This window comes from Xiphophorus couchianus, chromosome 18 (genome assembly GCF_001444195.1).
Source record: "Xiphophorus couchianus chromosome 18, X_couchianus-1.0, whole genome shotgun sequence".
NCBI classification, from domain to species: Eukaryota; Metazoa; Chordata; class Actinopteri; order Cyprinodontiformes; family Poeciliidae; genus Xiphophorus; species Xiphophorus couchianus.
This window is the reverse complement of record NC_040245.1, coordinates 1,799,902-1,824,284: the sequence shown is the minus strand read 5'-3', so window position 1 is coordinate 1,824,284 and position 24,383 is coordinate 1,799,902. Positions and strand designations below refer to the sequence as shown.

Sequence of the window (24,383 nt, the reverse complement as noted above, 5' to 3'; positions counted from 1 at the left end):
AAAGACCTTTTGTTAAAGGCCAGTTAGTCGGATATTAAACAGCTCATATTTAGGCTTATTTTTCTCTGTACCTATAAGGAGGCAAATATGTTTTTTCTCACCAGTTTTCTTACTTAATATTTTGGTTTATTAGTAAGACGTTCAGGACCTTGGAAAGACATGCCGCGCTCATATCTACACCAGCCACCAGGGGGCGGAACTGGTTCTTGGATATCTGAAGTTCAGTACCTCCCAGCCTTGTTAGAGCCACAACGGGTCAAAGTTCATCAGACCTGGTAACGACTCCTGACGGGTCAAACTAGAATCTGCTGGGTCGGCTGATCTTCACTTCCTGTCCAAACTCTGGTCACTGCCTGATAACGTTGTCGCCTTAAAGCTGCAGCATCAAACATTTATAAAACATTTATTTTCTTATGTGTTTAAAACTCTCACCATGTCGTGACAGTTTGCTATAAGACAGATTATTTGTGAAAAAATTGAGCCTCTCTGCCTTCTCCCACTGCTAACTAGAAACAACCAATCAGATCCAGAAGGCGGGACTTAGTGCTGTCAATCATGCCCCCCCACCTAAGGCTAGTTAGAATGGCAACCGGTGACAACAGAAAAAACGTTTTCCTGTAATGTTAACTTGTTTCTCCATTTGCACATTTAGCAGCATTACATAAGATTGATTGACAGCGCTAAGCCCCTCCTCCTGGCTCTGATTGGTTGTTTTTGTAGCAGTGCTTTTCTTCGGTAGCTCAGAGAGGAGATTGATCTTTTTAAGGAATATCGTTCTCATAATTTGTTAAAACATGGGACAGTTTTAACAAAACATTTTATTTATTAAAGTTACTGCAGCTTTAAGGACAAAGTGTTTGCGTCCAACTCTTCATGCGCCGATCCGATGTTTTCCAGACATTCAGATTCTGATTCTACAGACCAACGGACTCACAGGCGAGAATATGAACCAAAAACTCAAAACTGCTCCAACAAGATCAACCTTTCACTCTTTCATGATTTTCTTCCAAGGCCTTAAAATGCTTTTTTTTGCAAAAGATTTTAGTTTGTATTTTCTCCCAGAGCGGCTGCGTTTTACTTTGTCTCACTTCCTGTTTCTCTCATGACCTTCCTGTCGGATGCGCAGTCGCAGGAATCCGCTAGCGATCTGTGAAGTTCTTTTGACGTTAAACTCCTTCTAATTGCCGCGTTCATCATTTGAATCAATTTTCCGTCAGATTGGATTCCAAACTGCATCCGGTGTGTTTTGACCTTTACTCACTGCTGCCCCCTGGCGGTCGTTCTTACCATGTCAGCCAGCCGCCGGACACTAAATTGGTTCCGGCTGCTGAACTCTCTGTGACCAGTACAAATGTTCCGGATCGTTCATTTATAGGGAAATTATTTTTAGGACCAAAAACTTCATAAAGAGGGTATTTGTGTTATTATTGTAATTTAATTCCATTAATGGAGGACGGCGACAGGAAGTAGCTGCAACAAAATGAAACTCACTGCAGGAAAATAAGTTCACTTTTTTTATTTTCTCTGGCAAAACATTACACTTTTAATTGAAACAAAAAAATGTTAGTAAATTAAAGCTTTAGGTTTGTGAATTCATTCATTAAATTGTAAAATAATTATTTTTTGGTAAAAAGGTTATGAGGAAAGAAAACAGAGAAAAATACAGAAAAGCTTTTATTTTAGTTTATTTTGGTCATTTAAACTGAGTTTCACCAGAGCTGAACTGGTTTTACTGGGAGTCTGATCTGGTTTCATAATCTGGATGGGTTTCATATTCTGGACCGGTTTAATGAGCTGAACTGGTACTAATCTGGACTGGTTTATTAATCTGATCTGGTTTATTAATCTGATCTGGTTTATCATTAATCTGGACTGGTCCATTAATCTGGACTGGTCCATTAAACCGGTACCGTGAATATAATCTGCACATATTTGACACAATTAAACATTAGCTATTTATTGTCCGGATATTGGCTCAGTTGGGTTCGGGCCGCAGCAGCAGCAGAACCTATAATAAATGAAGACACCATGCCGAGCTTCTGTTCGGTTCGGTTGAATCGATCAGAACCGAGCCTGGTGCGCGGCTCAGGCCGCCTCTTACCCCAGCTGCTGGCGGTTCGGCCCAGGAACTCTCCGGTCCGCGGGTTGTAGATGAAATCCTTCCATGATTCTTTCTTCTCCTCCTTTTTCTGCTCCTTCTTCTTCTTGTTCTTCTTGTCCTTCTCCTCTTTCTTCTTCTCTTTCTTCTTCTTCTCCTCCTTCTTCTTCTCCTCCGTTTTCTCCTCCTTCTCCTCCACCTTCACCTCCTCCTTCGCCGCATCCTTCTCCTCCCCCTGCGCCTCTTTCTCCTCCGGTTTCTGCTCCGCGTTCGTCTCTTTCGGCGGCTCCTGGTTCGGTTCTTGGTTCTGGGCTTCTGGGGCGGACGACATGCTGCTGCGGCGCCGGGCTGATCCGAACCGGGCTAATTAATCTGCGCTTGCAGCGATCCGTTGGGTCTGTCAGCGATGCTCGCTCTGGAGCCCAGCACACACACACACGCACACGCACGCACGCACACGCACGCACGCACGCACAGTCGCGCGCGCACGTCAAAGAATGCGCGCTGACTCACCCACACACGGCAGCGCACGGACTGCTGCAGAACGTGGCGCATGCGCATTACGGAGTCCTGAGGGTCTTCAGTGATGGAGTCAGAGAGAAGCTGAGAGGAGAACGTTCAGTTTGATTAATTAACTAAATTAATTACTTAGTTAATTAATTTATTAATTAAACACCAATTAAATCACGTGACCTTTTATGTGAGGAGGCATTTTTACAGTCTGGTCCTCAGGATTACTCACACTTCTCTTATTATAATATAATATAATATAATATAATATAATATAATATAATTTGTTTGTTTCAAGTGTGTGATTAAATGATTAAATCCCATTAAACTGTATCTGAAGTTATATAATCACACCAGAGGTGACAGTCACGTGACTACAGGAAGTCAAACTCATTGGGTCAAATCGGAGTGATGTCACTCTGATGTCACAGTCACCAAAAGGTATGAAGTCACGTGACCAGCAGGGGTAAACGGCAGCAGGGAAGCAGAAGGAGGAGATGTGAAGGAGTCCATCCTCAGCTAATCCATCACGGTACCGATAGAACCAACCCGACCAGAACCTCAGTTCACCTGTCCTTAATGAACCCAATCAGAACCATCTGAGCGGTTCTGTGTTCAGTCTGTTATGAAGTCCTTATTTATTTTCTTTAGCAGCAAAAATCTGAGAGTTTGTCTTAAACCCAAACTAGTCCAGTTAAAGTCCAGTTATAGTCCAACACCGTGAATGAGCGACTCATGATCACATTGAACCCAAAACAAAGAAAACATTCAATTATTATATAAAATAAATCAACTTATCAGATTCAGGACAGTAAAAGTTTGTTTTGGGCAGCAGTGTGTAAACTATTGCTAATCTGCTAATGCGCTAATGGCGGAGCTCATTTTTTTTGTTTAGCATTTTAGCATTTTAGCTGTCTGTGAAAACGTTTAGCGCCTTTAGCTTTAATTTTCCAGATAAATTTCAGTTGTAATTTGGCTGTTTTTTACATTTCAGTTGAATAAAATTGGACATTTATGTTGATCGACTGAATTCCTCAACTAATTAGATGTTTATGTTCATGCTCTTATTTTGAAGTCTGTGTACGTGGCAGTTTCATTTCTTCTCTTCATGGTTTAATATTCTTAATATTCTTAAAAAGCAGCTGAAGACACATTTGTTGAGTTTGGCTTTTAATCAGTTTTATCTTGTTTTATATTGTGTTTTATCTCTCCTTCAGTTTATCTTCTGTGTTTTTATATCTTATTTTTGTAAAACATTTAGTGGTTTCTGAACTGTGAAAGGTTCTACATAAATAAAGTTACTTTTTAAATAAAGCTGATTGAACAAGTGGCAAATAGACAAACAAACAAACAAAATGAGGTTTACAGAATAATACACTTTAGTAAACAAATAACCAGAGATGCTAATTAAACAAATATATGAGAAAATTTATACATCTAAATTGTTCTGAGAGCTTTTTTGTTGGTGTTCCTCATGCTTTCCACCCGTAACGGTGCAGCACATGACATTTACTCTGTACCCAGAATGCATTGCGGTAGAACAATATGCTGTTTTAATATGATGTCCTAAGTGCTTTCTGACTCTGTGGTCAATCAGGCAAAATCAGCAACAGAGTTAGAAAAACTCAGACTGCAGAAGTTAGGATGGTTAAAACATAAAGTGAATAAAGGTACAGCACTCATTATTAAAACATTTTATTTATGTTTGTTTCATCTTTCTGTCCAGATGCAACGAAAGACTCTGGAATAATTTCAGGAACATGAACATGTTAGTTTTTGAGGTTTTTTTTGGTCATGTAGGATTTAGGAATAAAGAAGAGTGAGAAGTGAACTGGACCTGCACAAAAGTTACATTTATCAGTAAAATATACTTTTTCAGCTGCTGGTTCTGAACAAAAAACTCATGAAGATCTGCAGAATAATTTCAGTAAATCAATCATTGAGTGTGATTGGTCCAACTGGTCCAACTGGTTATTGAGCAGCTGGTTCCCTCAGGAATCCAGACCAGAACCAGCAGTGATTCTAAAGCGTCTGATCCTGAATCTTTAAAGTTGGCCATTTATCGCATCGTTTATCATTTATCGTGATACATTTCTTGTCAAGATAAGAATTTTGATTTATCATTGACACAATAATTTCCATATAATGACGTTTAAAACCCAGACAAAACTGTTAGTTTTACTATTTTGTTCACTGCTTGTGTTATGAGAGTTTCAGTAAATGTGAAAATTAAAAGCAGTGGTTATGTGCAGTTTAGTGATAGAAATCACATTGGTTCTGGTTCTGGTTCTGTTGACTGATGCTAGGACTGTTTCACTGTAGCGAAAAGTTTTATCACAATATTTTGTGGTACTATTGTAATAATGATAAACGTGATGATAAGAGTTATTTATTGCTTCATTTAGTACTGAAATAAACTGTATTTAATTATATTTTCAAATTAATTGATTTGTATTTATGCACTTTTATTGAACAAACAGTTTTAAAAAAATAGTAAAATAACAATCCTGACAATGCAGACACTTTTATTTGGAATTTGTCATATGAAAAATAAATCAAAATCTTATCCTGGTAAGGAATTCATTACGATTAATGATAAACGATACGATAAATGTTCATTTCTACGTCACTCATTGATCCAACAGGAACCGAGCCGAGTCCAGTTCCTGGGTCTGGATCACTGGTCAGAAAATCAGAGAGCTGTGACATCACACGGCGGTGGAGAAACACCATGTGACCTCATCACACACACACACTCTCACACACACACCGAGCCACCGTCAGCAGGAGGAGGAGCCAGCAGGCTGAGGATGCTGTCAGGTTGCCGTGGTTTCAGCCTCCTGCTTCTTGAGCCGACCGTTGCGTGCGCGGCCGAAGGCTGAGAGCCGTGAGGATTTATGACAGGACGGAGGGAAGGAGGAGAGAAGGAAAGGAGGGGAGGAGGAGGCTGTGACAGCAGGAGGTGTTGAAGGGTGGATTATCGCTGCCGCAGAAAAACATCAGAGTCATCGTTTCCTCTGAGTTCCGGCCATCAGGAAGCTCCATCACTCCATCTGAGCAGAGGGAGGACTGAAGGAGGAATGGAGGGACTGTGAGTCCTCGCTGGTCCTCAGGTAAGCCTTCACGTCTTCAACATGTCTGCCTGCTCCTCTCATTTACTTCAGCTTGATGTGAATAGAATGAAGTGTCAATAAAGTCTGCTCAAAACACATCCGGCTCCTTCCCATCCAGAACCATTTCCCTCCAACATGGCCGCCATCTTTCAGCAGAAAGCAGAACAAAATAAAAAATATATAAATGTAAAATAGGTTCTTATTTTGAAAAGGGTATGAGGAATAAATTAGGTAAATCAAAACAAACATGAAATGTAGCAGACAGGAAATGACCCAGGCGTGATCCAACATGGCCGCCTGATGAGATGTGATCCAATATGGCTGCTAGATCAGACGTGATATCATATGGATTCCTGATCAACATTTTTAAAGCAAACCAAAACCAGAAAGTGAAAGAACAGAAACCAGAAGACCACAGGACTGACGACAGAGACCCTTGGGCCTGAAAGCAATGGACCGCCAAACCAAAACCAGAGATCAGCAGGACTAAAACCAGAGGCTTATGAGACTAAAACCTGGAAACAACAGGTATAAAACCAATGGACCAACAAACCAAAACCAGAGTCAAAAAGACTGAAACCAGAAGACCACAGAACTGAAAATAGAGTACCAAAGAACCATTGGACTAAAACAAGAGAACAACAGGACTGAAACTAGAGGCTCATGGCACTAAAACCTGGAAACAACAGGTATAAAACCAATAGACCAACAAACCAAAACCAGAGAACCAAAGGACTAAAACTCGAAGACCCAAGACCTGAAAATAGAGAAGAACCAGGCAGAAACCAGGAATATGACAAACTGACCATCAGGCTGAAACCAGAGCACCATGGGACAGAAACTGGGAAGGTACCAGAATGAAACCAGAGAACCACTGGACTAAAACAAGATTTCATTGAGTGATGGTTCAGATTCATCCATCCAATCCGAAACAGTCTGTCCTGTCAACATAAAAACAGGTTCAGTTCATTTCCACGCAGAAATTCACAATAACTCCAAGTTACACCAGTACAACCAGTAATGTAGACAGACTGAAATTAAAGGCACCAAATCAGGATGTTTTACAAACTGGTAAGAAACTCCCTAAGGAAGAGTCGTTAACCTGAAACCAAGCATGTGGTGACAGTGGGAAGGAATAGCTTCCTTTTCACAGGATGAAACCGACAACAGAACCAGAACAAGAATCATGGTGAGCGGTCGGTCATCTGAAGTGACCGACTGGGATCTGACCGTCCGTCCGTCCGTTTTCTCTTGCTCTTGTTTGCTAGTTTTGGTTTTTGTTCTAAGCTCATTAGTTTCTGTTTTTGGGTTCGGTTCTGTTTATGGTTCTGTTTGTCCAGACAGTAACTCGGTTTCTGAGGCTCTTTGAAGGAATTACAGTCATTTAGAAAATTAAAACTGAGATCAGTAAACCAGATCCAAACGCTATAAAACGTGAACTGGACCTATTACTGTACCAGCTGCTGGTTTCTTTGTTCATTTAAGTTCTTGCTAACTTTCTCCAGAACCAGACAGATTCGGGTCGCAGGTGGAATCTATGCAGGACCTTTAGAAACTGACATTTAGCAGATATTTCTGCAGTTTTGCTTCCTCTTGTTCCCTGCAGCAGTTCATCTCAGGATTCTCTCAGCTGTGAATTTCAGATTCAGCAGATTATGTGACTCTCAGCTCCTTAAAGCATTAGCACAGAGCCGGAAACGGCAGCAGAACCGTCGGGAACCAGAACCCACAGCAGAGTCGAGTTCAGGTCTCCGGGCTGCAGAAGGTGGTTGGTGGAGAGACGTTACGTAAATGAATCGACTTCATGTCTGAACGTTATTGAATCAGCAGCAGCCGAGGCGTCGGGGTGGAGCGGCAGGAGATGTTCCGTCTTCCAAACATCGACCCGCCGGTGGGTTAGGAGGAACATCTGCCCCTCGCCTCCTCCCCCTCCTTCCATCGGCTCCCCTTCATCAGCCGCGCACAAGGAGGCATTACATCATGCTCCTCTGAGAGATGCTGCTGTTGCTAGGTTACCGCCGGCTGACTCTCTCTTCCATTTTTAGAAGGATGCTGATAGACAGAGGGGTGGGGGAGGGGACGGAGAGCAGAAGGATTCAGAACGACACCAAACAGCAAGAACCGAAGGTCCTTCAGATAGTTTTATTGAACTGTACGTTTAACAGTGCATCAGTCAGCTATAGATATAGCGTTAAATATCAGGGAATCAAACATTCTGAGGAATTCAGGGCATCAGAGACCAGCTTACAGTCCGACTCTGGTTCTGGTGAGAACAGGTTTGAATTCAGAATCAAGCTAGAAAGGCAGGAAGTGAAGCTGCTTTCAAGGAACAAACTCTTTGTCCTGTTTTTCCGCTGCAATTTTTATATTTTTGTTGCTCATCTTTTCCCATGTTGGTTCTTTTGTTATTTACTTTACAAAGTAATCCTAAAACACAAACTGTGTGTAAACATTTTGCATCAACTCTCTGGGAAAAGGAGGATCAGCAACTTTTTAAAATGTTCCCCGATTTCTCTCTGTAGAAAAATGGACTTGAGTTATTTGGAAATGACCTTTTTACACCGACTGGCAGCCCCAATGAACGAATAAAAAGCCTTTATATTTTGTAAAGTGATCTGAAATTTTAAATAGTGAAGATAGTTTTGTTTGGTAAATGAGATGAAATAATTAGAAGTTATAGATTTCATTTTTTCAGGAAATCAGAACCACAAACTTTATTCTGAAGTCAGTTTGTAGCTGGTCTATGTTTTGCTGTTTACTCTTGTCTAAATTTCATGTTATCTTAATGGGAACAAACAGCAGTTAAAGCTCATTTCTGTGTGTTTCACACAAAACTAAAGGTTTCATAATCACCAAATTGAGAGTTAAAAAATCTCAGTCTAAATTTGTAATATTTGAGCCGGACGTGGTCAAATCGACACAGCGGCCTAAAAAAACGTTGAAATGCTTCTTTAGCTTAGCACCAAACCACAGGCTGCAGTCTGACAGTGAATCTAATTCCAGTTACCTCTGAAGTCAGAGCTGGAAGTGACATCACAACCGAGTTAGCAATATCCCAGTTAGCATAGTCAGAGAAGTTGGGATTCCAACATGGCGACGCCCAAGTAGCCATTAAGAACATCGTATTCCACAAACACAACTTTTAATTTTCTCAACTTGAAGTTGCATTCACTTCCTTTAGCACTGATTTTAGACGCACTAACATGGATGTGAGGAGCGGCCATACTGGATCTCAAAGTCTGTGTTTCAGAAATGCTCAGACTTTCTAGCATTCTACTTGAGTTTTCTAGGTTTAGTTGAATGTCACCGGTCAGCTGTCAGCCACAGAACCAGATGGAGCTGGTTCTGTGCTCCATCTGGTTGGGTGACCTTCTCTCCTCGTCCTCAGATCCGAGGGGCGTCATGACCTCTCAGGAAGAGGCGTCTTCCTTCAGGAGGTTCTTTCAGTACGTGGAGGACAGCGCGCTTCGAACATACGACGGTCTGGTGATCCAAAACGCTTCCGACATCGCCAGAGAGAGCGACCGCGTTCGGAACCAGACCAACTGGACCTACCTGCAGGAGAAACACCAGAAGAAGAGACGGCAAGAAGAGGCCATCAAGAGGTAAACAGGCAGTTTTGTAACTCAGACGATCGTGTTTAATGTTTTAAGGTATCACTTCATCAGACTTTATTTTGAAATGCCAGGATTTTGACCATCAACAAGAGGCCGGTTCTCTTGGCAAGTCTTAAACTGAACATCTTGTGTCTCGGTTCTCCTTAAATCTCCAGAGTTTTTTATTACGAGACTTAAATGATTTGACTGGCTGACTGAAGATAAAACGGTGTCAGACTACAAATGACTGACCAAAGTTTTTCAGATGTTGGAAACATGAAGAGGTGAAAGTTCAGTTCTGATGAATAACATGAGGGCGCAGAATTTGATTTGTTTTCATTCAGATACTAGTTCTGTGATCAATCTCAATCTACAACAGAACTTGAGCAATCTTGACGATGGTCCTGTTTTCTTAAAAGTGTTTTCCCACCTGATAGTCCGGTAGACTCAGGTCGACTGGAGGCCAAAATTAAAACATTTGTTCCATTTCTAGCTGCTGTGGTTCTTTCTCTCTGCTCTGCGTCAAACCAACTCAGAGCAGAGAGAGCAACAGGTTGCTCAACCCTTTGACCAACCTGTTCCCCTCCTCGCCTGTGGGGGCGCTGCACCAATAACCACTGAAGGAAACAACTTGCAAACCTTCTCTGAAGACACTGAGAGCAACTTCCTTCTTCAAGAAATGTGAACGCCAATAAAGAGGCATCAGATTTTAGCAGTTGGAGGATTTCTCTTTTGTCTTTAGCAAAAGACCAGGAGCCATTTCTCCCACTAGAGCTAGGTTAGCATGTTTGTTTCGGTTGTATTTACCCAGAATGCTCTGCGCTGGAATCAGATTTCTGCTCTTGGAGCGGTCTCCAGTCCGCCTGGTGTTCACATATGTATTCAAACCGAACTAGAGTTGACTTCAACTGAACCCAGACTGAGGTTTGTAGGCTGACCAGCGTTAGCTTTTTTGATCAAAGTTCGATTGCACATTAATTCCTCTCCAAATGAACATTCTAGACAAATTAACTAGAGTTTGATGAAAGCGGACCCAACAGGTTTGGTGGGAATGAATCCTACAATAATGCCTATAGTCGCCAACGCCAGCCCTAGTGGACCTGGGATTGTGAGGATTTGGGTTTTTTCTGTGTTGTTCTGAGTTCTCTGTGTATTTATTTTGAGTTTTTCTGTGTCTCTGAGTCCCGTGTTGTCCTGTCTCCCCTTGATTGTTTCCCAGGTGTGTCTCGTTCCCTGATTACCTCCTGTGTATTTAGTGTCACCTGTGTCTCTGTGTCTTTGTCAGGTCCTCGTCTCATTCGACGTCTAGTCTCTGTCGTTCTTTCCACTCGTTACCAGTCGCTACCGGCGTTGAGCCCTGGCGTCCGCTCAGCCGTGCTGCCTGTGTTTGTGGACTATTTTTGGACTGTTTGGATGATTATTTATCATTAAAACAACCATAAATCATCTTACCTGGGTCTCATAGCGTCTGGCTCACCACCTCACACCACCGCAGTTCATGACAGGGATCCTACAGCTTTTACATGCGTCTCTGCTTTAACGCACCTTAATCAAATAAATAGATCACAAGATTCTTTTAATCAGCACCTAAAAGCTGCAGGAGACTAGCGATCAGAGACCCTTACTTTACAGGCCTTTTGAATCTCCCACCACACTGAGCCATGCATCCCTGTCCTCTTTAATCAACAAATCTCCTCTTATTCCTTTCTACTGATGCTTGACTGAATCTTTTCAGGTGATCGCACTAATCAAACATTCTCCTGGTCTTTTCCAGGATTGGAGAAGACGTCGCCACGGCCTCAGATGGGGCATACTCTGGAAAACATTTCAGGATGGGCTTCATGACGATGCCGGCGCCACAGGACCGACTGCCCACGCCGACCCAAGGCTTCACGGTGCGATCCCAGTCTCTTCACTCAGTCGGCGGCGGAGAGGAAGACTCCAACCACAGTCGCAAGCAACCTCCACCCAAACCCAAGCGAGACCCGACCACCAAACTGAGCAGCAGCTCTGAGGCGGTGGATGGAGTCTCTGGTTTCATAAAGAGAGAGTATCAAGAAGCAAAAGATGGTGCAGAACTTTCAGAAGGTGAGATTTGAATCATCCATGTCCTGTTCCTCAGGAGCCACTCTCCCGAAAGCTTCAGATCAGTTGTGTTCAGCTCTCACGGGTCGTTGTTGATGCTGTTGTTGCCAAAACTTGGTTTCTATGAACTGGGTCATTAGTGGACTACTACCAAACTTAATGGCATGCTGATTGGACATTGGAGTTGGGTGATTTGGGTGAAGAAAGTATTACAATATAAGCATTTCTTATCAGTCCGTTTTCTTTTAAATATTCATAATACAGCCAAACTGGTGATGTGACCTTCTCTTTTTAATTTCCTCTTGAGTTGTTATACTCATTTTCTCCTGTACCTCCACCCCAATCTTTTTCATTTTTAAGCAGCTACTGGCCACGGTGGCGAAACATGAAACTGCTCCCACATACTCAGGCGCACTGCGTGTATTCTGTGGGCTGTGCACTGACTGCAGACGGTTCAGATTTCATAGTCAGTACATTTGTGTACATGGTACACGAATGAACATTTGGTACACATTGGTACCAAATGTAAGTACCAATTGTAGGCAATTGGTTTCCATTGCCTACATGTGACAAATTTTGTCAAATTTGTATCCAACTTAATAACCAACTTGATTGGATATTAGCATGTTTCCCAAACTTGCTATTATCCAAATAAATACCAGCAAACTTGCTTATATCTGAATGGATAGTAGGAAGGGATGAGTTGCTCAACTACTTTATCAAACTTGTTTGCGAACACGGCTAGTGGACGTTTGCTATGAGTTCATGTCAACCTCCCAAGAGCAAAGTACGCCCGAGTATGCTGGGTCAACGCAAAACTGCTACTGAACAAGTTACTCACCATGTTGTTGCTAGGTAACCGACGAGTGAGTGAGTTCGTTGATGCCACCAACCTAGCTAAGCAAGCTTAGCTGTGAGCGGTTGAGCTGCTAAAGCCTTTCCTTTGCCTACATCTCCCAGAATGCTACATAGTTCTTGATTGGAGTTCAATAAAATTATCAACATTTTATCAGATTTGTTTTCTATTGCTATTAATCAAGTACCTATCACGATAGCTATCATTACTGTTTTATCGTCCAGCCCTATTAGATTATAGATTGACTTGAATCAGATGTGGCGGATCGGGAGACAAATACGACTTTGTAAGTCACTGAACATTATGGGTGAATGAGAAGTAAGGATTTCTTTGGATTCTCAGTAGTTTCCGTTTGTCTGCAGCTCGATATCATCACCACAGTGAAGAATCCAGGAAGATGCCTCCACCCAAACCCAAGAGAGACCCAAACACTCAGCTTAGCTCCTCTTTTGATGAGTCCTACGTCCGTAACCACTGCAGCAAGAAGTCTTCCTTCCAAGGCGACAAATCTTCGTCTCAGAGTCACAGCCCGGCATCCAGAGACACGGACGATGAAGAGCCGGTTTACATCGAGATGGTCGGAAACATCCTGCGTGAGCTGAAAGGTCAGGAAGCCGTAGACGATGAGCAGAGCGAGTCTGTGTACGAGGAGATGAAGTACCCGATGCTGGAGGACTTTCTGCAGGATGTGCAGTCCACCATCATCGACAGTGAGGCGTGGTCTTCCCGCGGTTTGTTCTGTGACATTCCTCCACCCTTCCCAAACCTCCTGACTCACCGCCCTCCGTTGCTCGTCTTCCCGTCCGCCCCGGTCCAGTGCTCCCCCAACTCCGACGAGTCCCCTCTCACCCCGCTTGATGTCACTCGTCTGCCTATGCTAGAAAACGTTAGCTTGAGTAAATCGGGTGGAGCAGAGCACCCTCAGGGCTCCGGTCACCACCGTAAGGACCGGGACCGGGACCGGGACGCGTCCCACACTCACACAATCACATCCTCTGGTCGCTCATCAGCCCCTCCCCTCGCCTCCAGTTTTTACAAGTCATCTAGCTCCGCCCACAGCGTTCATGGCTACCCCCGCAGCCAATCAGCATGCCCGTCTCCGGTCAGCATGGGGCGCGCTCTGACTCCTCTGAGTTTGAAGAGGCCGCCCCCTTATGACACTCTGATAGCAGGAGGAAGCATACCCCGCTCCTCTTCCTCTTCATCATCATCCTCACAGAGGGCAGGAGAGGGTGGAGCTAAACTCAGTAACTCCTCGTCCGCCCACGGCTCCATGCACAACGTCTCGGCGCGGTGCCAGACTCCCACCAGCCCGCTGGACGAACTCAACAACCTGTTTGCGTCCGGCAGGCAGGTGATGAAGAGGGGCTCAGCAGGGAGGAAGAGCAGAGAGGGTGAAGGTAAGAATGTCACAGAAAACCAGAAATCTGATGAGCAAGAGCAGAACCAGAACCAGAAGACTGTCATAATTAACTAAGACTAACAAAATAACCAAAACTGAAATTGAGAAAACATTTTCATCAACTGAAATAAATGAAAACAATAATTAATGGAGGAAACTGTAACTGACTGTAAAACTAAAACATACTGAAATTAGAGAATTGTTTTACAAGCCGATGACCAACATGTTGTATTAGGGCTAAACATGGCAGCAAAGTATAATTTAGCACTTTCTAGATTAAATTTCATTTTTTTCGCAACCTGTTTCACTTGTTTAAAACAAACTGTGAATCCAAGATAACCAGTAAATATGTGAACTCTTCTAAGTTTTTGTCTGGGATAAAAATACTAGAATCAGTTAATATTTACCTTTTTAAAAAATACATTCAGCTCTTGCATCATCGCGTTGCTTTGGTTGCCTCAAACCGAAGCAGCAGGATGAATGTTCTGTTGATTTCTCTCTCAGGTGAAACAACCAGATCTGTTGGATTCTTCACGTTTGCATTGATGTTTGATTTCTGCAGGAGACTCCAAGTCTCTGCCAAGACACGACAGTAAAGACCGAGACGGACAATCCAGTCCTGTTTCCAGCAGGATGGGGAGGTCGTCTGTGAGCCCCACCATGATGCTGATGGGCGGAGGAGGTGGAGGTGGAGGTGGAGGTGGACGAGGTGAGGTCCTGTAACCCCCTAAAAACTGAACCGTTATGTCAACAGGAGGTCAGGTTGGATGATCCAAACCCGACCCCGTTTGGTTTAGTTGAGGAATTTTCAGACAAAATGAAGCTTCAGAAACTGGTTTCAGTTTGTTTAATCTGCGGATAAATAAATCACAAAGATGATAATTATGTCTGTTTTCTTGCATTTAGCAAATAGGAAACTGTTGGTAATCCCAAATGACCCAGACAAAAAAAAAGGTTCAGTTTAATTCAGCTTGTTGAATTTCTTCTTGTTTTGTGAGAAAAGATAACTAAACTTCTTTTCTCCGTTGAGAACTGGACGTTCGGTCGCAGTGGCACTGCCTCTCCGTTTCGCTCTCTAAGTGCTGCACAATTCCCCGGGCAGAGTTGGAGAGCAGCAGCCATTGAAAGCTCACTCAGCGCTGATTAAACCTCTCTGTCTCGTCTCCTGCTAATTTTATCGCGCTGCTGCATCATCAGATTGCTTCAGATTGTTTGTTGATGTAACCTCTGGGCTAATCACACATTAAGTTCTGTGTCTTATTACTACAGTAACATCACAATTCCCTAAAAAATATGTTGTTTTCTCATATTTTGAGTATTTTAGATGTTTCTCAATTATGCATAAGCTCATTGGAACTTCAGGTTAGTTAATTGAGAAGCCTGCACTGCAAACACACAAAATCTGACCTAGTATTTTGTCTAGTTTATTGAGCAAATACGCTTTAGATACAACAAAACTAACTTCCTGTCATGATATGCGGTAGAGAGGCGGTGAGGCAGACGGAGAGGACCCAGGTTGGTGGGAAGGAGATGATTATTTTAATGATGAAGTCACAGAATGAAAAGGAGGCTAATAGCTCACAACTGGTAGCAACTGGTAAAGCAAAAGACAGCAGACAAGACAACTAGACTAGGCTAGAGAGCAAGACAGATTAGACAAGGAATAAGGAAGACAGGTGGGATTAAATACTCAGAGGGTAATCAGGGAAACGAGACAATCAAAGGGTAGACAGGACAACAGAGACTAAATTAACCGAAAACGACACAGAAACCTAAATTAACACAGAAAAACTCAAATCCTCACACTTAGAAGTAACTTTTCAGCCGGATATAGGAGTTTGTTTTAAGTCAATAATTAATTTTGATGAATATTACCCTCTGGTAGAAAGAACAGAATCACAAACATGAAATTGAACTGTTTTAAATCTTTAATCCAAATATTAAATAGCCGGTATGTTGAGGCCTGGAAGGTGTGCAGTAATGTTGCTGTTGTGTTGTTTTTTATTAAACTGCTGTGTATGTGGTCTAGGTTTCTAGCTGTGTGTTTGTTGTCTGTTTTAGCAGCTGCTACTGTGCGCAGCATCCATCAGTCCATGGCAGAAGGTTACAGAAAATTTTATTTTATTCTATTCTAAAATGTATTAGTTCCACTGGCAGAATATTTCACTTATAAAATGAGAAGATTGTCTTGTTGTGAAATAATCTGCCAGTTGACCTCAGACTTCTCTATCAATATTGAGGAATTATTGACTGAAAACTCCTACATCTTGATGAAAAGTTACCTGTAAATTAGTTTTGTTGTAATTCAAATGCAATAAGAAATTTGCACTAGACCAAACTTTCTTGGCATGATTTTGTGTTTTTACAGTGTAACATTGGAGTCATCTGATCTGTACTCCATGGCTTCTTAGCTTTAGGATTAATCATTTTCTGAAGCTCAGGTGAGCAGCTGATACCTGTCAGGTGACTGATGTCTGGTTCTGCAGAATCAAAGACTGTGGGTAAACTGGGCCGGTCTGCATCAACATCAGGGGTTCCGTCTCCAGGCGGAACGCCACAGCGCCACCTCCATGACGCCCACCACCCGGTCCTCAGCCAGGTAAGTCGCCCCCGCCCCGCCCCCTCTCACCTGTGTGCTCTTGTCTGTGTCACCTGTCCTGACCATGTGTTTGAAATGTTCACACAGGACTGAGCTTTGGTGAACAAACAGAGAGCAGGAGCTTCACATCTTCTCCTGAACTTAGTCTCAATCTGAATTTGAATCACTAACAGCCTGCAGCAGCTGAACATACCTGGCTCGGTAACACCTGATTACTAACATGCTGAAGTTTCTAACAGTAGCACTAATATCACACTGATGCTCGACTAACAGTGAGTCATTCTGAAGCACTTTAACACAATAAAACTCTAAAACTCCTCACTAAGAGTCATAAACCCAAATTTATTCCTATAGATACTGACTCCGCTCCGTTCAGATACTGACTCCGCTCCGTTCAGATACTGACTCCGATCCGTTCAGATACTGACTCCGCTCCGTTCAGATACTGACTCCGCTCCGTTCCGATACTGACTCCGCTCCGTTCCGATACTGACTCCGCTCCGTTCTGATACTGACTCCGCTCCGTTCAGATACTGACTCCGCTCCGTTCAGATACTGACTCCGCTCCGTTCCGATACTGACTCCGCCCCGTTCCGATACTGACTCCGCTCCGTTCCGATACTGACTCCGCCCCGTTCTGATACTGACTCCGCTCCGTTCAGATACTGACTCCGCTCCGTTCAGATACTGACTCCGCTCCGTTCCGATACTGACTCCGCCCCGTTCTGATACTGACTCCGCTCCGTTCAGATACTGACTCCGCTCCGTTCCGATACTGACTCCGCTCCGTTCAGATACTGACTCCGATCCGTTCAGATACTGACTCCGATCCGTTCAGATACTGACTCCGCTCCGTTCCGATACTGACTCCGCCCCGTTCTGATACTGACTCCGCTCCGTTCAGATACTGACTCCGCTCCGTTCCGATACTGACTCCGTTCCGTTCAGATACTGACTCCGCTCCGTTCAGATACTGACTCCGCCCCGTTCTGATACTGACTCCGCTCCGTTCAGATACTGACTCCGCTCCGTTCAGATACTGACTCCGCTCCGTTCAGATACTGACTCCGTTCCGTTCAGATACTGACTCCGCTCCGTTCAGATACTGACTCCGCCCCGTTCTGATACTGACTCCGATCCGTTCAGATACTGACTCCGCTCCGTTCAGATACTGACTCCGCTCCGTTCAGATACTGACTCCGCCCCGTTCTGATACTGACTCCGCTCCGTTCCGATACTGACTCCGCCCCGTTCTGATACTGACTCCGCTCCGTTCCGATACTGACTCCGTTCCGTTCCGATACTGACTCCGCTCCGTTCAGATACTGACTCCGCTCCGTTCCGATACTGACTCCGCTCCGTTCCGATACTGACTCCGCTCCGTTCAGATACTGACTCCGCTCCGTTCAGATACTGACTCCGCTCCGTTCCGATACTGACTCCGCTCCGTTCCGATACTGACTCCGCTCCGTTCCGATACTGACTCCTTTCCGTTTCGATACTGACTCCGCTCCGTTCCGATACTGACTCCGCTCCGTTCCGATACTGACTCCGCTCCGTTCCGATACTGACTCCGCTCCGTTCAGATACTGACTCCGCTCCGTTCCGATACTGACTCCGCCCCGTTCTGATACTGACTCCGCTCCGTTCAGATACTGACTCCGCTCCGTTCCGATACTGACTCCGCTCCGTTCCGATACTGACTCCTTTCCGTTTCGATACTGACTCCGCTCCGTTCCGATACTGACTCCGCTCCGTTCCGATACTGACTCCTTTCCGTTTCGATACTGACTCCGCTCCGTTCCGATACTGACTCCGCCCCGTTCTGATACTGACTCCGCTCCGTTCAGATACTGACTCCGCTCCGTTCCGATACTGACTCCGCTCCGTTCAGATACTGACTCCGCTCCGTTCAGATACTGACTCCGCTCCGTTCCGATACTGACTCCGCTCCGTTCCGATACTGACTCCGCTCCGTTCCGATACTGACTCCGCTCCGTTCCGATACTGACTCCACCCCATTTTAAATACATGCTGACCACGCCCATTCCTAGACACATTGACTTCGCCCCTTCCTGATGTAAATTGCTGTGACCCATGCTGACCCCGCACCTTTCTGTTGCATGCTGATTCTTGTGGCGTGACCTCTGACCCTGCCCTGTTCCAACTGGACCTACTGTTCCGCCCTGTTGTTATGCATTCTGACGCACACTCTGGCAGAGTTTCAGTCCGGTTTGAAGTACAGACTTGCCCCTATTTTGTATAAATATTAATGAACTCCTGACATCTACAGGTCATGACCAATTTTTGGAGCACGCTCCATTTTAATACATACCAACCATGTTCCATATTTAATACATACTGACCAGACGCTGTTACTGCACAATCTGTCCCAGAAGCTCGATCCGAACTATCAGCTCATTTAAACATGATCTACAAAAAAATTGTTCCTGGAGTAAATCTATTTATTAAAATTATTAGTCTTAGCATTGTTTTCAAATGACCGAAGTGCATTCAACGGTGATTTATATTTTGTTTTTATAACCAGAAATCACCTTGAAGATTAGGAATGTGTTTGTCGAGGGAACCCTGCCCGTCTGGAAGTATTTCCTTTAGCGCCTGTACTTACGCCGTGATGTCGTTGCGGATCGTTCTCCCTGGACAGATTCTGTCATGACGCATCATTCTTTACAAATTGACTCCGCCCCTTTCTGATGCAAATTGCCCATGCTGTGACCTATGCTGACCCTGCACCTTTCTGTTGCATGCTGATTCTTGTGGTATGACCTCTGACCCTGCCCTGTCCCAACCGGACCTACGGCTCCGCCCTGTTGTTATGCATTCTGAATCACACTCTGGCCCAGTTTTAGTCCGGTTTGTACAGTCATCCTTCATGTGACGCAGGAGATTTTCATTCATTTACACAGAGTTAATGAAGCATAACATAATCAATCCTGTTTTTCACCATTATTTCCTTTAATTGGAGATCATTTAAAGCAACACAGAGTTTCCCAGTGCTAACTGGAAGAACTGGACTGGAACTGAGTTGATCCTCACCTGACATCCATCACCTTCTCCCTGTGGTTGTGTTTCTGTGTCAAACTTTTTCAAATAAAATCCAAAATGTCTCGTGTGGTGTTTGTTCTGTCTCAGTCTGCAGTGTTGTTGTTGTTTTTATTTAAATCATTTTTGGGGGATTGCTGTAGTGTGTGTTCAGTGTTCTGGTTTCTGGTCTTCAACCCAGTTTGTGACATTAGATTCAACTGATTTAATTTAAGTTTTAAGGGTCCAGTCCATGATGTCAGAGTTGACTCTCATTATCTTTTTAATTAAAATGCTTAAAAATCTACAGATCATGACATTATCCATAAATCAGCATATAGACTGTAATTATTAACATTTGTTTAAATTAGTTTTCATTCAGACAAATTCCTAATGAGCTGCTTTTATTCATACACTGCAAAACAAAGTAATTTAGGTCTAGTTTATTGTGTAAATATCTTGGTACACTTTAAATAGGATAAAACTAACTTAGCAACTTTTTAGAGATATAGGAGTTTGTTTAATAATAACCCAATGAATTAACTGTGATTCTTTGGGCTGAGTTTCTCTAGCCACATCCATTTACTGTTGAATCAATAAATCACGTAACTTGAACCTGTCTGACGACATGAAGTAGGCCAAAAGTTAGACGGAGTGAACTGCTATCCATTAACGGAGAGAACTGGGAACAGCAGGGAACCAAAATGACTCCAAAAGGCATCGGTTCATCCAGGAGGTCACAGAAAAATCTAGATAACGTCTAAAGCTCTGCAAACCAGTGAAGGTCAGAGGTCATAATTTAATCATATGACAGAGGCTGGGGGAAATTACATTAGAGTTCCAAATCCAGAACCACTGTTGACCAAAATGAACACAAAGGTCCGTCTCAAATCTACCAAAAACACATTCATGATACCAAAGGCTTCTGGGAAAATATTCTGTGGAGCCTTTGGAAAGGGTGGGAACTCAACCCGCTCTGCCAGAAAACCCTGAATGATGTCCCACTGTCAGTTTTTGACCTTAACATTTTGGCTATGCTGCAGAACAGTAATCTGAAACACATCAGCAGGCCTAGTATATCTCTGAACGGCTCAGAAAATGTGGCTAGCATGAAACCATTTAGCAACATTCCTTTACAGTGATGTAGAATAGGCAGTTTCCATTGTTGGTGTAATTAAACCAATTAGAAATATTTCTCATATATAGAAACATTTCTCATATACCTTTAACAGTGGAGGTCACTGCTAACTAAAATGCTAGCTGTGCTAAAGCATTAATCATAAACATTAGCTCTGCTAATCAGCACAGTATTTAGCAGAAGCTAATGCTACAGCACTAAATTCAATCATGATGCTATGTGTCAATGACAGCCTGTGCTACAACACATCACGTCTCTACAGGATCATATTTTTATGTTTTGCTCTTCAGGAAGTGATTCTTTCAGTCATGATGTCAGTTTTATAGTTGAGTTGTTCTAACTCTGTTGTTGATTTTGCCTAATTGACCAGAGTAGGACTTCAGTCTGGATACACGCAGAACATCAGTAAATTTTAAACTCTTTATTGTAGAACTACAGCAATGCATTATGGGTACAGAATGAACATCATTTGCTGCATCTGTGAACCCCAGGAGAGCCTAAACAGTCTTCACCCACTTCAAAAATAAGACCATGAATGTAAACGTCTAACTACCTGAACAATTTCTAGCAATCAGCTAGCAAAAGTGCTAAGCTAAAAATTAGCTGGGTAGCAGATCAAAGTTTTAGCTTAGCGCTTTCAAATTTTCTGGAAAAAGTAATTTAGGGAAATGTTTCAAATTTAGCAAAAGTGCTAAAGTGCTACCAAAAAGTTAGCTTCGCTATTAGCATATTAGCATATCAGTGGAAGTGTGTCCACCATGAGCTTTAATACATAGACAAATGAATCCAACCCTGTTGGTGTCTGAATGTTGGCACATCCACAGGATGGCGTTAGTGTTGAATGTGACCCAGAATCCCCTCAGTGTTCAGGCAGGACCACAGCGTGTGAACGATGATGACGAGCTGTTCTTCATCACCAGATGCCGTGGCTCTGCGGCGACGCCACCATGATGGAGATGATCGAGAAGAAGAGAGTTTTGTGCCGAGAGATCAAAGCCCGTCAGCGGCCGGAGAAGAACCTGTGCAAACAGGACAGCATGCCCAACCTGCCCAGCTGGAGGAGGAAGCAGCCGCCGCCATACTCAGCCCCGCCCACCGCCACCGGACACGCCACCACCGTGTTCTGGGACACCGCCATCTGAGGGACGTCCAGAACAACGGTCTCCACTGAGGCAGAGAGAAACCGATGAGGATGAGGATGATTATAGTGATGATGATGTCATGTTGATGAAGATGATGATGGTGATCATGACTATGATGATGATGATGATGGTAACCATAGTGATGACAAGAGGTGGTCATGAAGATGGGGATGAAGATAATAATTATTATGATGAGGAGGAGGATGATGATGGTGAAGATGATGAGGAGGATGATGATGAAGGATGAGGATGAGACATCATCCTCATCATCATCTTCCTCCAGAGCTGCTGGCCGGTTGAATTTGCTGCCAGCTGATTGGTTGATGAGTTGAACTTTCCAGTCGTTCTTTTTGCTTTGAACAATCATTTGATTCAGTTTTGACGTTCGCACCTGCAGACTCACCTGCTTTGATGTTTCCACTTCCTGTCACGTGACGCAGTTTGAGTTGACTTCATCCTCATCTGAACCTCGTTAATGTTCCACAGGCGACAGAAATTAATGTGCGTCAGTAAATTAGCATCGATCAGATCGTCGTTGTCAGACCGGAAGTGACTTTGAACACACGCCGCAGCTTCTGTTTGTCTATCCTAGTGAGGACACTCACATTACAAGATGCAGTTTGAGGGTCGGACCTGGTTCTGACCTGGTTCCGGTCCAAACGGACAGCCTTTCAGCCAGGTTTTAACTCATGAAGTCAAAGGTTCAACCAGGCGTCCTGCTGTCCAATCAGAGCGCAGAGCGGCGCGCAGGGGGCGTGGCTGTTCAGGTGTAGCAGAGATTCCTGTCGTCTTTCTAGTTTTTATTTTTTTATCTGTAAAATATTCAGATGGTTGTTTCTTTTTAAGTCGTGTAGCAGAAAATATGAACTCTATGTCTGAAAAGAAGACGCGGCGCATCACTGCGATGTGTTTTTATATTTCTGGAAGAAAAGATGGTGACGTCTGTGTGTGGAGTGTAGTCAGAACGTGAACATGTTTTTATAAAATATTTTAAAACTGAGAATATTTTGGCAGGCTGGTTGTTGGTTTGTGCTCATTTGCAAGTGGTGAATTTTCAATCCAGCCTGACTCCAGTTTGACTCCAGTTTGACTCCAGTTTCACTTCACTATAACTCCAGTGAGACTCTGTGGAAATTATCAACTGGACTCAACTGTAAATTCCAGTTTGATTCAAGCTAAATATACATCTTTCAAACCACTTTGATTTTAAATTCCTTCCTTTATGATTATTTTATTTATGTATATTTATTTAATCAAGTTTTTGATTCCAGTTTGATTCCAGTTTCACTACAATTTAAAACTCAGATTGTAGTTTTAGTCTGAAGTTTAATTCTTGCTGGTTCCCAGTCTAATTTCAGTCTAGTCTCCATGGCTCTGGTATGTCATCAGTTTAACTCCAGTGTGACTCCAGTTTAACTACAGTTTGAGTCCAGTTTGACTCCAGTGTGAATCCAGTTTAACTCCAGTGTGAATCCAGTTTGACTCTAGTTTAGCTCCAGTGTGACTCCAGTTTAACTCCAGTTTAACTCCAGTGTGACTCCAGTTTAACTCCAGTGTGACTGCAGTTTAACTCCAGTGTGACTCCAGTTTAACTCCAGTGTGACTGCAGTTTAACTCCAGTTTAACTCCAGTGTGACTCCAGTTTAACTCCAGTGTGACTCCAGTTTAACTCCAGTGTGACTCCAGTTTAACTCCAGTGTGACTCCAGTTTAACTCCAGTGTGACTGCAGTTTGACGGCAGCAGAACTCTGCAGCAAACTAAAGTGACTAGTCTGAGTTTGAACAAGGACCTGAGTTAACTAACCCGGGTTAACCGGGTTCAGTTTGATCCAAACTTTACCCCAGTGTGAACACAGATTAAATCCAGTTTGGCTTCATAAATGTAGCCAGAAGCGATCTGTCCTGTTGGATAAGAGCCATTTCCACACCACAGTGTGAATCACACTCAAACAGTTTATCAGGATCTTCACCTGACCTTTGACCTGGAGGTCAGGTGGCTGTTGATCTGTAGATGCCTGCTGGTCCTGATGAACCAGGAGAAACAAAACTTCCTTCTTTCTGTGATCAACGTGAAACGACCTGAAGCCAAGCACCGGATTCAGGTTGAAATATGCACATGGATTAAATATGAAATATTTATCTGCTCACAAACTTCTCCTTTTGCACAAAATGTTTGTCATCATTAAACTAAGTGCACTTCCTGAGTTTGTAAAGGTTTCCTCAAACACGATTTATTTGTAGTTATTTACAGGAAATGAATATTATATCAGCCTATATTAATGTTTCATGCAGTTTCTTTAGGAAATTATTAAAATTGAGCTGAAATGCTGAAGAGAAGCAGATTGAGTTCTGATTGGTCCAAAGATCAGCGGTTGGAGATGCAGCTCTCTGATTGGTTGATAGAAGCATTTAGACGTTGTGTGAAGCTAACAGGGCGCTCCTACTCGGAAGCTGGTTCAGATTATTCATGACTTGTTCTTCATGCACTGTGAGAATCTGATGGTCGCCGCGGTTTCCTGCTCTGAGATTATTGCACTTGTTTATTTTTATTGAAACTGTGAGAAAGAAAAGAACTGATGTATTTGATTATGTTTTCATCAATGAAGATGAAATATGAATAAAGTTGATTTTTCTGATCCAGAGTCCAGCCTCTTCTCTTGTTTGTGATTTAACGCTCGACTGGCTGGTTTCTAAACCAAATTGGCAAAATGAGAACAGCAGCACAGAATACGGCCAGAAGAAGAATCACCTGAACGACATCTATGAGATTATTCTCAGAGTTCGGATTAACAAGATTAACTA

The 24,383-nt window shown here is 43.2% G+C and overlaps 2 protein-coding genes and 1 long non-coding RNA gene across 5 annotated transcripts in view; 1 reads left to right on the top strand and 2 right to left on the bottom strand.

The window, feature by feature from the left end:
- LOC114161597 (sodium/potassium-transporting ATPase subunit beta-3-like) overlaps nt 1–2,512 on the bottom strand; it is a 9,848-nt gene extending 7,336 nt beyond the window's left edge. Inside the window, exon 1 of the mRNA XM_028044963.1 lies at nt 2,102–2,512. Coding sequence (XP_027900764.1) covers nt 2,102–2,429 — 328 coding nt within the window. The 5' untranslated portion in view covers nt 2,430–2,512. The remainder of the gene's footprint in view (nt 1–2,101) is intronic.
- The window catches only part of LOC114161598 (uncharacterized), a 25,174-nt gene extending 17,722 nt beyond the window's left edge, over nt 1–7,452 (bottom strand). Inside the window, exons 1-2 of the long non-coding RNA XR_003599056.1 lie at nt 7,442–7,452; nt 4,568–4,575 (exon numbers count right to left, since the gene is read on the bottom strand). This is a non-coding gene — a long non-coding RNA (uncharacterized LOC114161598). The remainder of the gene's footprint in view (nt 1–4,567; nt 4,576–7,441) is intronic.
- nyap2a (neuronal tyrosine-phosphorylated phosphoinositide-3-kinase adaptor 2a) lies at nt 5,339–24,223 on the top strand. 3 transcript variants are annotated; one of them, XR_003599055.1, is made up of 8 exons: nt 5,358–5,721; nt 9,110–9,326; nt 11,092–11,405; nt 12,621–13,658; nt 14,223–14,369; nt 16,147–16,259; nt 21,360–23,026; nt 23,114–24,223. XR_003599055.1 is itself a non-coding variant. In XM_028044958.1 (7 exons), exons 2-7 carry the CDS (start codon nt 9,124–9,126, stop codon nt 16,350–16,352), a joined length of 1,821 nt encoding a protein of 606 aa, XP_027900759.1. In that variant the 5' UTR covers nt 5,339–5,721; nt 9,110–9,123; the 3' UTR covers nt 16,353–19,388. The 3 variants fall into 3 exon arrangements, 2 of the variants coding, with proteins under 2 accessions (XP_027900759.1, XP_027900758.1); XM_028044958.1 differs by lacking the exons at nt 21,360–23,026; nt 23,114–24,223 and adding an exon at nt 16,347–19,388 and having other exon boundaries at nt 5,339–5,721; XM_028044957.1 differs by having other exon boundaries at nt 21,360–24,223.
- Nucleotides 24,224–24,383: the final 160 nt, after the last annotated feature.